The sequence below is a fragment of the Camelus dromedarius genome, chromosome 7 (genome assembly GCF_036321535.1).
Source record: "Camelus dromedarius isolate mCamDro1 chromosome 7, mCamDro1.pat, whole genome shotgun sequence".
Classification (NCBI taxonomy): domain Eukaryota; kingdom Metazoa; phylum Chordata; class Mammalia; order Artiodactyla; family Camelidae; genus Camelus; species Camelus dromedarius.
This window is the reverse complement of record NC_087442.1, coordinates 24,607,685-24,622,033: the sequence shown is the minus strand read 5'-3', so window position 1 is coordinate 24,622,033 and position 14,349 is coordinate 24,607,685. Positions and strand designations below refer to the sequence as shown.

Genomic DNA, 14,349 nt, shown 5'->3' with positions numbered 1-14,349 from the left:
ATTTAGTGTAAATCTACAGCATTTCCTTACTAAAAACTATGCTACCCTCTTGTCACTTGTGCTGCTGCATGGAAGCAAAATGATGGAGTGACATCAACGATGCAGGTTCTCCCAAGTGCCTGTGACATCAATGCTTCTGATGGAGGGCGGTGCTAATACATCTGACACAGTTTCACTTGTTTCTCAGTCTGGAAATCAAATAATCAGCAAGAAGTCCAGCAAAAGCAAAGAGCCAACTATTAAAGCACTGGGAAGCACACTAAAATAAAGAATTTATTTTCTCACATTTTTCTATACTGTCTTATCCACAACTGAAATAAAATGTGCATTTTTTTAATCACAGCCCCCAAGGCCGAAATAATGAACAAGTGCAGAAAAGGAGAAAGAAGGAGAAATTCTAAAATATACCAGAGTAAAAATGAAGCCAAGTGAGGTCTACATAGATGTTACTTAATAAACTACAAAATAATAGGACCCAACAAAGTGGGGTTCTCCGGGGTGTGTGAGCAGCACTACTTTGCCTAAGAAGCAAAGATAAAGCTGCAGTTCCAAGAAGGCTTGTATAGGGAATGGGCCACATCAGAAGGAAATATGATAAATGGCCTCGTGGGGGGATGGGATGGGATTACGTGACTCATCATAACAGGAGCTGTGTTTGAAATTCACAAAGGCCTGCAAGCCCCACACCAGTTTTCAGGAACACGGAGTGAGAAGCGCAGGAGCATTTTTAGACCAGGAAGCCACGTTGCTCCCTGGAAGTTCACGTCCAGTGCCGCCTAAATCCCCTGTTCCCAAAAACAAAAATAGGTGGTTCCAGGGACAGTCCCTTTAATACTGTGCCCTAACCATTTCAACCTAAGACTCCTCATATCAGTTGCTAAAATTATCATCCTGAAACAGGACAAGCACTTCTTGCTATATATAGATAGAAGGGACACGCATTGGGACGTCAGTATCATCATAGGTGCCTTTCTTAGGGCAACGCTAATGCTTCGTAGTCCTTCACTGCTTGGATCACACCCCTCCTTGAAACTCACCCCCACTAGACAAACTAGAGAGACACTGTGCAAAAACCTAATTCACTTTCTTCCATTTGCGAAAACCAGCAGGAAAAGCTAACTTAAAAAAACAGGCAGGCGTGGAAATGACTATTAGCACTATGAATAGATCGTTCTCTTAAATGTTTGAATTACTCAGAGCAGGCTTTACTGTGTGTGCATAGATGGTTGGCTACTTGGGAAATAGATCTCATAAACATAGTGAGAGCCATGGCCATTATATTATTTTTATTATGGCTATTATTATTATCACTCCCATTTTACAGGTGAATAAGTTGAGTCTCAGAAATTTGAAATAGGAAATCTAAAGTGACAGAGACAGTAAGTGGTAAGGCAAGACTTGTTCATAGGTCTGTGTCATTGATAACATATTTTTCATTTATTTACCACACCATCTCTCATTTTTGTCCTTCCTATTATTTTGGTCTTTGTTTTAGATATTGTATGATACGAGATCTATAATAACTATTATGTAAATGGATAAAATAGGCATAAATGTATTGATGTAAGACCAGAATTATCCCTGAAATATGCTAAGCCCCATTTTTAAATGTTGAGTATAGATTTTTCATAAATTACATTATACTCTAAACCTTCATATGAATTTTTAATATTGCAAGTTAAGAAAAATTGTATAGAACTTAGAGTTTCACAATGTGAATTGCTTTCTGTAAGAATTCTTTATTGAAAAATTCCAAATTAGATTAATAATCATAAAACGTGCACAGTGTTCTAACTTCCAACATTTTTCAAGACAGAGTTAATGGTAGTATAAATACAAAATAGGTTGCTTTTTATAAGAATTCTTATTGAAAAATCCCAAATTAGATTAATAATTATAAAACATGCACAGTGTTCTAAATTTCAACTTTGACTATTTCAAAATTAATGGTGGTATAAATACAAAATATTTCTTGAGGTGTGCTCTGAGGATGACAGAAGTATAACCTCTTTTATCACCAAGAGGAGGTAGGACCTTTGATTTCACATTTACAGTTTTCCACATTTTGAAATAAACCTGATCACTTCACTATAATCCGCGTGTTTATTCATTAACACTTAAGGACAAAAAATGAGTCAGAAAGATAAGAAGAAAAGCAAAAGCGTGTGATACTCTCCGAAGCCCAGGGAGTAGAGAGTTCCAGGAAAAAGGGAGGGATCCGTGGCAGCAAATCCAACAGAGGACCTGAAAAACAAGAAATGAAACGTGTCCGGGAGCCTTAGACAATGGGAGGTCAGTGAGACCCTTCAGAAGAGTTGATTAGTGCAGTGATGGGGACAGAAGCCAGACAGCTTTGTGAATGCTGACAGTGGCCTGAGTTAATCCAAGGATAACTGTGTCAAAACAAACTTGAGGTAGATGGTTTTCGTTAGAAAACCAATAAGACACTAAACTTTATTTTTTTAATAGAAAACACCCCTCCCAGTTAAAATACTGACTTCCTGATTGCTTTACCTCTGCTGCTCACTTTAGACTATACGTGTGCTACAACCTGACCTAAAAAATGTTGGTCAGATTAGAGGTCACTGAATGCCCTATCCCCATCTGTGTATCAGACTGGCAGCTATAAAATGCAAATCAAATGAAAAACAATAAATTCCTGTAACAAGAAGATTGCATTTAATGAGATTTGACATGCATCTAAAGGATGAAGAATGAGCAATAGCCTGTGTGAAAATTGATTAAAAGTGGATTTGGCTCTGCAGACGCTGATTTGTCTAGCAGATTTGTCTCTTGAACAACTCATTTTACAATATTTTAAAAATTCTATGTAAGTGATTTTGCTTTGTTCCTCCAGCAAGAACCCTCATCGCAGCCGGGCTGGGAGATAGTTTGTTTTCATGAGAGCCCTTTGAACCAATCAGGACACAGATAATCTTATTATACCTCTGTGGCCTTGTGCTGCTTTTGATGAGGGTCTAGAGAAGTCATGGGTAATACTTTGCTGTGTGCCAGGAACCGCTTATGTTTCAGTTGTACAAGGTCAGATCTTAATTTAACCACCAACTGGGTACTTAATTTTAGATACACAGAGGAACACATTGGCTCCAAGGCACTTCCTCTGATTTAGGAAGGCAAGGCCCTGGATAAGAATGACAAGACGATCATTCCAAAAGGTGAGATTATGAAATATTTCGTCTGTACCTCACCAACTAGCTTAGGTAGTTTAGTATTGAGAATATTTTGAACAGCTGGAAGCACATATTGGGGTAGCTTTACATTACTTTCTTTCCAGTTGATCACCTGTGGGTTTGCCTGTAGTCTAGGGCCTTTTAAATTACAGAATAGAAACCAGGGTAGTTTCATTTGTTTATAGAATATTAACTCAATTGCATCATTATTAAGCATCATAAAAATTAGTGTCATGAGAGAAAACAGATCAAGAATGAATATGCTTATAGAAAGTGTCAGTATATACACTGTGGAATCCCAGAAGAGTCTTAGCTGGCTCTGGTTTCTGAGAAAAAAATTCAATGATTTTTGTGAATAATTAAAGTAAGTTTTTTATCAAGCCTTTTAAAGTCACATAATGAAAGATGGATGCTTTATATTCAGATTGAAAAAGTCCCTTAAATTCTTTTAAATCAGATAGAAAAAAGGAACTTGATAGAATTGAAAATCCACTTCTGGAAGTTAATTCATAGAATCTTGAGGTTGGAAGGTCCTTAGAATTTATCTGAGACATTCACCCCTCTGGTTCTTCAATGAAAAGATAACTTCATTCTACATCTAAAACAAAATGCTTTCTTTGAAATAAGAGTAATGTAGACAAGGAACTCATAACACTGCTTTGTGCTGAGAACATTATATTATTATCATAAAGTATCATAATTCTACACTTGGTTGTTTTTATGGGAGTATCTTGTTTTGAAATGGTAATCTACCTAAAATATTTATATTCCACTAGAGTTGTTTGATAGATTTGCTAGTTGTTTGCTTAAACTCTTTTAGAAAAATTTTTTCTGAAGCTTATAGATATTTGGATTATAGAATAAGACCCTTTTCTATTAATTCCATCAGAGTAGTTGAGTCATCAGTTACAGTACAGTGGTCAAGCTCTGTGTATAGTGCCTGGGTTTATATCTATATCTCCACCACTCACTAGATGTGCAGGCTTGTACAAATTACCTAACCATTGTGTTCCTCAGTTTCCTCATCTGTAAAATGGGGAGAAAGTATTGCATAGAAATTAAATGACATAATCTATTTAACATACTTAGTTTAATGAATGTTATAAGTAGGCATTCATTATATGTTACTTATAATAATTATGAAACTCAATAAAACAAATATTTATTGAGGACCTGCTGTGTGCTTAACTCTCCACTAAACCTTCGAAGGAAGAGGGGTTATTGGTGTCGTTTCTGAGAAAGTCTAGACTGCATTATTTAAAGGCAGCAAGCCCCTTTGGGCATGGATCCTATTGTCTTGTGTCTAGCATGGACCCTGGAATATAGCAGACATTGAATACATATTTTTGAATGAGTGAATAGGATGTTCTGAAAATCCTTAGGGAAAAATAATAACAATTACTGAGTCAACTCTTTTCCTTTGCCATGTTGACTTAGTGGAGAAGGGGAATGTTGTAGCTACTGTGCATCTGTATTTGACAGTATCTCTTGATGACAGTCTTGTTATCAAAAAGGAGACATTCATACCAGATGGTGGTGTCTTTGGGAGGATTTTTAACTGGATAAACAGCTTTCCTTGAAGGGTGCTAAATAATAGATCAGTGTCAACCCAAAGACCTCTGTCCTGCGCCAGTTTCTGTTCAACATTTATCATTATTAATGAAGCCAGTGTCCATATAGAAGACAGGCAAATAGAACAATGCTTAGAGGGACAGGAAAAGCATGTCTCTTAGCAGGCTGAAATAAAGGTCAAATGTAGAAGAAAGAAAGAAATGTAATAGGATTAAATAAAGAATCCTGCACAGAATTGCACAGCAATAATGGGGGGGTGGGGGCGTGGGGGGACTATGGCTTGTAGAATTTAGGGCAACAGGGGTCCAAATCAAGTCTGTAACATGATAGCCTCCAAGTTCATCTGAACTTGGACTAAGCCAACAGTTCTTTGGTGTCTAGCAAAGGGGAGGTGGTCACACCTGCTCAATGTTGTGTTGACGTGACGCCAACTCTTGTGCTGCCATCAGAGCCCATGGGCCACAGCCACTTGTGGAAAGAGGTGAGTGAATGAATGTGAATGAATGTGACAGGAAAGCAGTCAAGATGGTGGAGGGAGGTGGACCCATGTCATTGGAGGATCAGTTGTCCAGGCTTGGGAGGAGAAGGCTCGGGGGAGACCTGACAGCCTTCCTGAGAGGTTTTAAAGGGCTCTCATGTGGCAGAGGAACGACTTTTCTTACTGTGGCTCTGAGGAATAGAACTAGGGCTGTAGAATACTGATTTGAGGAAATGGACTCAAATGTATCGCCTAACTGTTAAAGCTGGCCCAAGAGGGAGTGCTGTGCGGGACGTAGCGAGCTTCCTGTCACCTTGGTGTTCAAGCTGAAGCTTTGGCGTGGATGACTCAGGTAAATGGGTCAGTCTTTCAGATTTCTGCTCGTCCCTAAGGCAAGGCACTTTCTCCGCCAGGTTTCACCTGCTTTCCTATACATGTGGGCAAGTTCCCCTCTTCTCAATGTTACCAAGGTCTATCCTGCCAGGAAGTGACCTCTCTCACCCCCTATAAGGCTGTCTGTAAACCAGGTGCCAGGCCAGTTTTCTGGAAGGCTTTGTAAGGTTTGGCTCCATAAAGTCAATCTTAGTTCCCTCGAAGTGTCTGGTCATATCTGATGAAATGAACATCATTCTCGTATATGACGCTTTACCCATGGCATTAAATATCCTTCAGGGAGATGAATTTCAATAACTATAGCTTGGATGCACAATAAGATACAAATTCCCTCTTGTTGGACGTTTTATATTGTTTCTAGTGTTTTGGCAGCTTACATATGGCTGAGATGAACATTTTCATATGCAAATCTTTTCCTACATCTCTGAATTTCTATAAGATTCCTAGATTTAGAATTACAAACAAAAAGGATACGTCTTTTTAAAATATCGTGTTATCATACTAGCTTGTGATAAGGGCACATCTCTGAATAAGTTGCTTTTTCACAAGCCATGCTTACTCTGTTCTTTTCCATTCTATGTTTCTAGAAATTTCTGTGCCTAGAAATCCATGTAGTTCTGAATCTAGAGCTCCCTATTCTATGTGAGCGTCATTTTCGAAAGCTAACACGTGTCTTCCTACATCTCTGTCACAATTGAAACTGACTTCGAAATCCATAGTGGAGACTAGAAATGTCTAATTTTGTAATATGAAACTAGAGATAAGCAAAATTAGTATGAGACGTTTTATTACTAGTGCATTTACCTAGAGATTAAGCCTCAGTCACTTCAAATACTGGAAGTGAACTTGGCAAGAACATATGTATGACAAGGTTAACCTATTCTCTTGCTAATTTTAAGAGCAGTATATATTTGATCATTCAATTATTTATTCATTCTGTAAATACTGAGTGAATTCTTATTACACACCAGATGTCGTACTTAGTGTCCAGAGAACAATATGTCCATTTTGCCTTTTTAGATCTTTTTTTTTAGAATGTAGCATTTTATCACTTTCAGGCAACATAAAAGTAGTGTTCGTTTTCTGGACCGTGTGTGTGTGTGTGTGTTTAGTTTATCAGCAGAACTAGTTGTGCTGTTAAGAAAGATGCTTCTTGAACTGGTCTAGTTCTCTCTGTCATCCGTAGAATTTCTCTCTGATAAAAAAGGCAAATATCACAAAGGGAATTGCTGTAACTTGTCACTTGTCAATAAAAGTTACCTGTGTCTGTAGGGTGGAACCGCATTCTGACCATTTTACCTCCCTCTGAAATCTCTTGGGGACCAGTCGACTCTGTTGCTGAAATCAGCCTAATGAAGCCATTTTTTATCTGATTTGCAACTTTGTGCTGCAGAATTCTGAAAAAACAAAAGTGTGTCGCCACCTCATAAAAGCCGAAGTTTTCACAAAGTTTTGTTTGTTTTGATTTCAATATGTCTTTAAAATGACACACACGAATGGTCAAAATGCAGAAGAAGGAGAAGAGCATTGTTTTGCATATGATAGCTGATGTTTTCTTCACAAAATCAAAATGTGAAAATGCCTTTTTCACTAAAGCCATCCCTCTGATAGGACGAATCCTGATGGTTCTCTCTGGGACCTGCAGGAGAAGAGCTCGTCACTCAGGAACCACAGAAGTTTTAAGGTAAAAGAAAATTTCGTCATGACATTAAGGTCCCCTCTTCCACCCAGCAGAACCTGCACCTCCTTCAGAACCTCAGAGGGTTGGATTTGGGCTGGCCCTATATAAACAGGGGAGAAAACCAAATTATAGTGCCCTTTTCTTACCCCCTCCTATAACCTCCCTCCAGATTCAGTCTTAGATCCTCTGCCGTCTTTCCCACCCCATGCCAACTGCAGCAAATATCCTGGTTCTACCCTGGGGGTCAGTATGGTGCTACTGGCATTTTGAAAGGGACACTGGAAGATGGGACAATAAGCTGCAAAGGACAGACTCTGTCACTGATGTAACAGAATGACACTGATGTGACAGGTGCTGGGGGCAGCGTGACATTTATGAACACAAAGTCCTTCCTTGCATCATGGAAGCACCTGTCCACTCTGGGAACTTTTAAGGCCAGCCCTGTTTAGGACCCATGGAAATGGTTTCAATTTTTTTATGGCCAAGACTGAGCATGTGGGTGAGTGGAGTAAACAGACTCGGATGTAATTGGAAGACAGCCAACCAACCAATTCACAGGGAACAAAGTTATATTCGCCCTGACTCAGGGAGAAGGAGGACCTTGGTCCGGTGCTGTGGGAGCTCCCATGTTTCAAGGAAAGATCTGAGGAGCCTCACAAACTTATCAACAGTAGAGTGATAGCATGGACTGTGGATTGGAGGTGGTTTAGAGGATCTGGTGCTGAGAGGTGTCATATACCCACGTTCACCCCGGCATCATACCTTATAACGTCATCCCACCCCCCCGACACGTCAGCCGGGCACCAACTGGTGTATTGATCCAGGTTTTAAGACAGCAATGTTTAGACTCTAAGACCAAAAGAACAGAATGAAGGCAAGTGTAGGACACCCCAGACCACCCTAAGCAACACAAAGCCTTATTGCACAGAGCCAGCAATAAAGATCGATGTGTCCCTGGAAGCTATTTTTTATTTTTGGAAGTTATTGTCATCAAGAGCCGGCTGTTGAGAGCGAGATCAGAGTGTTTTCTTTTAAGGACAACAGACTGTGGGCTGTTTTCCTGCAGCTTTGGAAAGACCTAAAAAGGAAGGTTCCGTGCTCTGTGCAGACTCTGCTTACCAGCTCTGTGACATTGGGTGGCTCTCTTACCCTCTTGAAGCCCAAGTTTTCACTTATGCACAGTGAGTCTCTAGTACCTGCAAAGTAGAATCAGGATTTGAAGCAAGGCAGCGCATGCATAGTGCTTTGTACGGTGCTTGAAACCAAATGAGCACTCAGTAACTTTTGGCTATTATTATAACCACCACTTTTATTATTACCAAAGATATTCTAAAACTTACACCATCTCCAAACTTTCCCTCTTTCCACTGTCTAAATCTAGGATTTGACTCAGTCCATTTGAAAGTAAACTAATCATTCTTGGTGTCTGAATAGTACATTTAGCATTTGGAAATCCTTAATTTAGAGGTTCTTTCCCTGGAGTACATGAAACGGGTTCAGGGAATCCATGAGTTCCCTAAAATTCTATGCAAAATTTTGAGTGGAAACTCATCCCTCTGGAGAAAGAACCCATTGCTTTCATCAAATGTGTTCCTGACTCTAAGCAAGTTTAACCAGTGCTTGAAATGAAAAGGCTAACTTTCCAGTATGATTGTTCCAATTATTTTGTAAATCAGCTACTTACGAAGAATGAATAAATCTCACTAGTGGGTTTTTCCAGAACAAGATTGATAAACTGTTAATCCAGAAAAGGTCAGTTAATTTTCTAGACTGAGAAGTGGGGCTCTTGTGAATAGGTTTTAAAGGATGTCAGAATATCATCTGGCTTTTCCTCAGACTCCTGGCTGGTGCTTCATTAAAATAATTCTAAATAAAGTCTGGCAGATACACCTCCTCCTGCCTTTCTCACTGCATCTCGATGTCTCTAGTTCCGTTCCAATGATGCTCCCTTGAATGACTGGCTGACACCTTAGTGCACCTGCACACAGGTCTTCACTTCATCCCAAGCTTTCAGGGAAAGGTTGGAGAAAGCTTGTGTTCCATGGGGATTGTTCCAAGTAGAAGTAAGAGCTTCCTCACCATTTATACTCTGCTGTCGTTAGGAATATAAAACAGTTAAGCGTCTTAGATAAATTCCTTCTGGATGGTGGCTGAAAGGATATTTTAAAAAACCCCCAAAACAACGTTCCGCAGTTCCCTAAGGAGTCTGTGGTATCTCACGTACTGGAAGCCCAAATTTTGAACAGGGTTAGAGTTAAGCCAGTGATTTAAATAAGTGAAAGGCTCTGTATCCCATTACTGACCCAGAGCTGAGCAATCCCTCATCACCACAGTGACGTCGGTGAGAAGGGCAACAGGCAACGCCAAGGCCCTAGTTTCCTCGTCTGATCGTGCTGTCTGAAGGGAGTCGGGGCTTGTCTGCTAGTCACGAGTCAACCTCTTTTTTTTCCAGTGGCCACTGAGAACAGCCATTTGCTACAGTTGACTAAGAGTGGAAGTAGAGAGAAAAGATATAATGGAAAAAGAAAGTAAGAATTCTTTTCCCCTCAGAAAGCTAATAGTCCAAGTGAAACTACAAAACACAAAAATGTGAGGAACTCGTGAAGCTAATAAAAACTGAGTGAAAATCCAGATGTTGGAAAAATATTATGTAAGAGGAGTTATTCACAGCTAGAGAGAGCCAGAGAGGAAATGGAGGATTTCAGCAAAAAGGCTTCCACGGGAGGGAGGGACAGCTGGGGCCGGGCTGGAGGGCCTGTGGACCATGAGTGGGGCCTTGGGAATGAAGGGGAGGAAGACGTGAAATCACAGAAGGGAGGAAAATGAAGCCTAGCCCAGAGCAGGCAACCGAATTCATTTAGTTGGAAGAAAGACTCCATACTAAAAAAGGTCAGTTTCATGAATAAAGCAGAGCCTAGATTATGTCAGTGTCACCTATTAACTCATTCATTCATTCAACACACATTTAGAGTCCACACACCTTGAGATGGTGCTTCTCTAGACACTGAAGATACAGATACATTTTTTGCTGTTCTTGAGTTACATTCTAGGAGGAGGAGATGGACCATGAACCGATAAACAATTAACAAACAAATGTCGTTTGAGTCTCTTTGGTGAGTAGGATCCTTAGGACACAGGGATCTGTACCTTTCGAGGCTCCTGGGATACTGTGGTGTGAGGGAACGTGCTTCGTGGAGCGCTGTTACTGTCCCGTTGGCAGCCTCCGAACCATCGTCCCCGTTCTCTCCTTTCTGTTTCAAGGTGACAGTAAGGCCACTGGTGCAGAACAGTGAACAATAAAATCATGATGCCATTGAGTTCGTGTGCAGTCTGTTCACAGGCCAGACACCTTGGCTATCAGCATACCTAGAACTGTCCTTAAAGTCTGAGCCCATCTCATCTAGCCTTGACCGATGAGATGGGGTAAAGCAAGAGTCCATTGTATCTCGAAAGTTGCCCACCAAATAGTGTTTTTGGTTTTTTTCCCCTTAAAAACACACTCTACCATGTAAGTTTTTACAGAGATAATACATTTTGGCTTGAGAAGTACCACTAATCAGATATAATTTTCTGTTGGTCAGTCAACGTAGCTGTAGAACTATTTTGATGTCTGTACTTACTAAGCTTTCTCTCTGAATAAGATAAAGCAGTTGATCCAATAGTAATGAGAGACACTCCTCTAATTTGATATTTGGAAGAAATAAGATGATAAGAAATAATCTACGGTTTGTGTTTGTCTTCAGAAGAGATAGGCCGGTCAGTAGCAGTGTCTCGTAGTGAAGAGAGCTGTGCAGGGGGAGAAATGGAGAGTCTGTGCGAGGCCTGGTCTCTGGTCTGGGCATGGAGTTATGATGGCCCTAATCTTAACTGTTCAAAGGATGCTGAGACCAGTCAGACCTTACAACTTTTCCTGTAAGACAAGCCAAAAATAAACAAACAAACTAAAAAGTGGAGACCAAACAGTAGCTACATGAAAGGTCAAGAGGCACCATGGACATCACAGGCATGGTAGCCCTATCCTTCCTGAAGGAGAGTAACCAAATCCTGAGGCCCTTCCACTCTGGGGAAAGATTGGGAGACTAGATGGTAAAATATGTCATGTCTATCTCTCCTCATTTATTATCCAACAATGCTAAATAATTAGGCTTGTTTTTGTTTAACTTTCTGGTGCTAAAAAATGCTCAGCTCTGTTCAGGCATCCCACGGGCCATAAGCACTTTGGGGCAAATGAAGAAAAGATGCCGCTTCCTTGGGGAATACATAGCACCCTGCTTGGGAGCACAGCTCTTTAGGGGAGATTTGGCTGGATTTCCTCAGTCAGGAACACTTGTGCAGAGCACATCCTGCACAACCAGTCATAATGGCTCTGATTTAGTTGAAACAAGTCAGTGGATTAGGGAGAACTGAAACAGCCATCCATAAATTACCTAAACCAGTTCAGAATCCTCTCTGTTTTTGATTCTTTTCTTCAAAAGCAGTTCATTTTTACTCTGTTTATGGTTTGCCAGTTCCCACAATTAAGCCTCATTTGATAAAACTGGTCCTTACCATGCTGCTCCCTGTATTAGCAGTTCCAGCACCTTTGACATGTATTAATGATGTATTAAGGATGCCTTTCTGCCAAAGTGTCACAAAGGATCTTTCCATGGCCACAAGCGCAAGTCCGTAAAGGTGGATTTCCCAGAGCACACAGAGCGCCACATGGTCTATCAAACCCATCTGAGCTAGTCAGTAAGGAAGTTCTCCAAGTGCCTAAGTCTGTTTCTGCCAGATTAACCCTATCCTGTTTTACTTTGAAGTTCTGGAATTTTGAAACCTGGTCACATCCTTGTGAGACTAGACAGTATTTTCTGAGGAAGAACAGTGCTCAAAGTTCCCAGTTCCTTCTATTTAAAGTTTCCTTCGTGTCTTTATTTGTGCTATCAAATTTCCTGGTAAGGCTGGGCCACTACGTTTGTGATGTTCTGTTCTCTCTATTTTAATTCAACAAATGTTCACTGGGAAGCTTCCCCGTGCCAAGCACCTTCTAGACTTGTAGGCAATGCAGAGATAAGAGAGGCAGAGCCCTTCACCTCAAAGAAGGTAGAGTCTGGTTGAAGAAGTTGAAACGAAATACAGAAATAAATGCCATTCAAGGCAGCCAACTCCAGTCATTTCTGGTGTGAAGAAAGGAATAAATCAGCAATTAAGCACACACAGCAGACAGAGGATAAAAGTAAAGAATGTGAAAGGCTCACTGTACCCTATTCCTGACACAGTCTCTCTTCTCAGAGCTTTAAACGTCAATTTGCTATGTAGAGCAATGTCTTGAGAAACATGATGGGCCAAATTAGTGTAAATCAGAAGTGTGGAAAAAGTGAATTCTTATAAGCCCGACTCTAGTCATTATTCAAAAGAAGGTCAAAAAAATTAGAAAATGCAGACACCCAAAGGGTAGGTAATTAAAGGTTTCAAAAGTTAGGATGGGCTTCAGATATGATATGGATTAAAATGTTCACTACATTTGTGTTTGTTAATTGAGGAAAAAAGTAAATGCATTTTTTTTTCATTTTGCATCTTTCGTGTTAAGTCTACATGTTGTTCTGTGCCACTTGCTGATAATAAGAAATTGCCTCTTTCAAAATTATGTTCAGTCATGGAGACTAATGATGACCCTGAGGAAGATCACCTCGCAAGTTATGATATTCAGCTCAGTATTCAAGAATCCATTGAGGCCAGCAAGACTGTATTTTATCCTGAAAGGTAATATTCAAATTGACTGTCCTCCACGAAACTTCTTTATGGCATTCATTTTGTTATAAGATAAAAATGAATGACGTTTCCACCTCCAAGAAAATGCTTATCTTTCTCTTTTGGCAAGAAATGGAAAAGCTTTACGAGAGCCACTGTGCACAGGGTTAGCCCTCTGATCATCCATAAATCCCCATCTTCTATGGGTGGAAATGGGAGCAATGGAAATAACCTAGAGGGGAAATTCCCAGTTAAATTTGGTTGTACAGGATTGCTTATTTTCTAAATTTATATGGAATCAAAATGGACAATAAATAATGTGAACGAATTTGCAAGCACTGTTTAAGCAGCCAACATATAGATAAGTATACAGAATCTGTACTGTGTATTCTGGAGCGCGTTTTGCTGCTGACTCAGGCAGCCTTTATAATGTATTCCATTTTTGCACCTTTAAAATACAAAGATTAATGCTAACCCATCTTGCCTATAAGTTTAATGAACAGGAAAAGAGTTGAGAGCTTTTTATTACTTATGACAAAGTTATATATAAACCAAAGCCTATTTAATTATCTACTATTCAAATGACAGAAGTTCACAAATGATATATAAAATTGGTGTTTTATATTAGCAAAAGCTATAGAGTCTAAAACTGCAAAAGTAAATTTCTATCTTGAAGAGCACACATTACACTTCTGACAAAAATTAGTTTACTTTCACATTCTATTATAGTATTTGGAATCCTGTATCCTGAAGTTTAGTGGTGTTTCTGAATGGCTTCCATGCTATAAAATTATTGCTTTTGAGTTTTTAAAAAATAGACACATTACATTTAAATTTCTGTTCTCTTTAATTTTTCCCTTTTCTCCAATGGCTTTCAGAACTTTAGAGTTCCCAGGGAGGCATTCACAAACCTAAACTACCAGTGGATGTCTCTGCTTAATAGAGTTAAATCAGTGTGTTATGAAACACACACTGATGTTGTTGCCTTTGAATAAACACACACTCGGGAGAATTGCCGTGGGTGTTGAAATCGTGACCTGTTGGGCCAGTGACTGGGAGTTTGTTCAGTAAATGCTCAGCCCGTTTTCACTTGTAGATCAGTTGATTAAAGACTCTAACATGCAGTGGAGCTCATACTCTCCCAAGTAAGCAATCATTAATTAGCAACTAAGTTCAAAGCAATAAACCTTTATTGAGCATAGAGTTTTAAAGCTGGGAGAAGCCCCAGAGCTCTTCCTATTTAATCCCCTCATTTTACCGATGCAGAAACCACCACCCAGGCAGGATACTGGCTTCCCCAAGAT

The 14,349-nt window shown here is 39.8% G+C and overlaps 1 protein-coding gene across 2 annotated transcripts in view; it reads left to right on the top strand.

Annotated features, from left to right (window-relative positions):
• Window positions 1-3,085: 3,085 nt before the first annotated feature.
• Window positions 3,086-14,349, top strand: part of ASB15 (ankyrin repeat and SOCS box containing 15) — a 31,779-nt gene continuing 20,515 nt past the window's right edge. The window contains exons 1-3 of one of the 2 annotated variants that reach the window (XM_010975608.3): window positions 3,086-3,176; window positions 7,246-7,318; window positions 12,949-13,057. In XM_010975608.3, the coding sequence (XP_010973910.1) occupies window positions 12,951-13,057 (107 nt within the window). In that variant the 5' untranslated portion in view covers window positions 3,086-3,176; window positions 7,246-7,318; window positions 12,949-12,950. The remainder of the gene's footprint in view (window positions 3,177-7,245; window positions 7,319-12,948; window positions 13,058-14,349) is intronic. The other variant, XM_010975611.3, reaches the window with a different exon arrangement.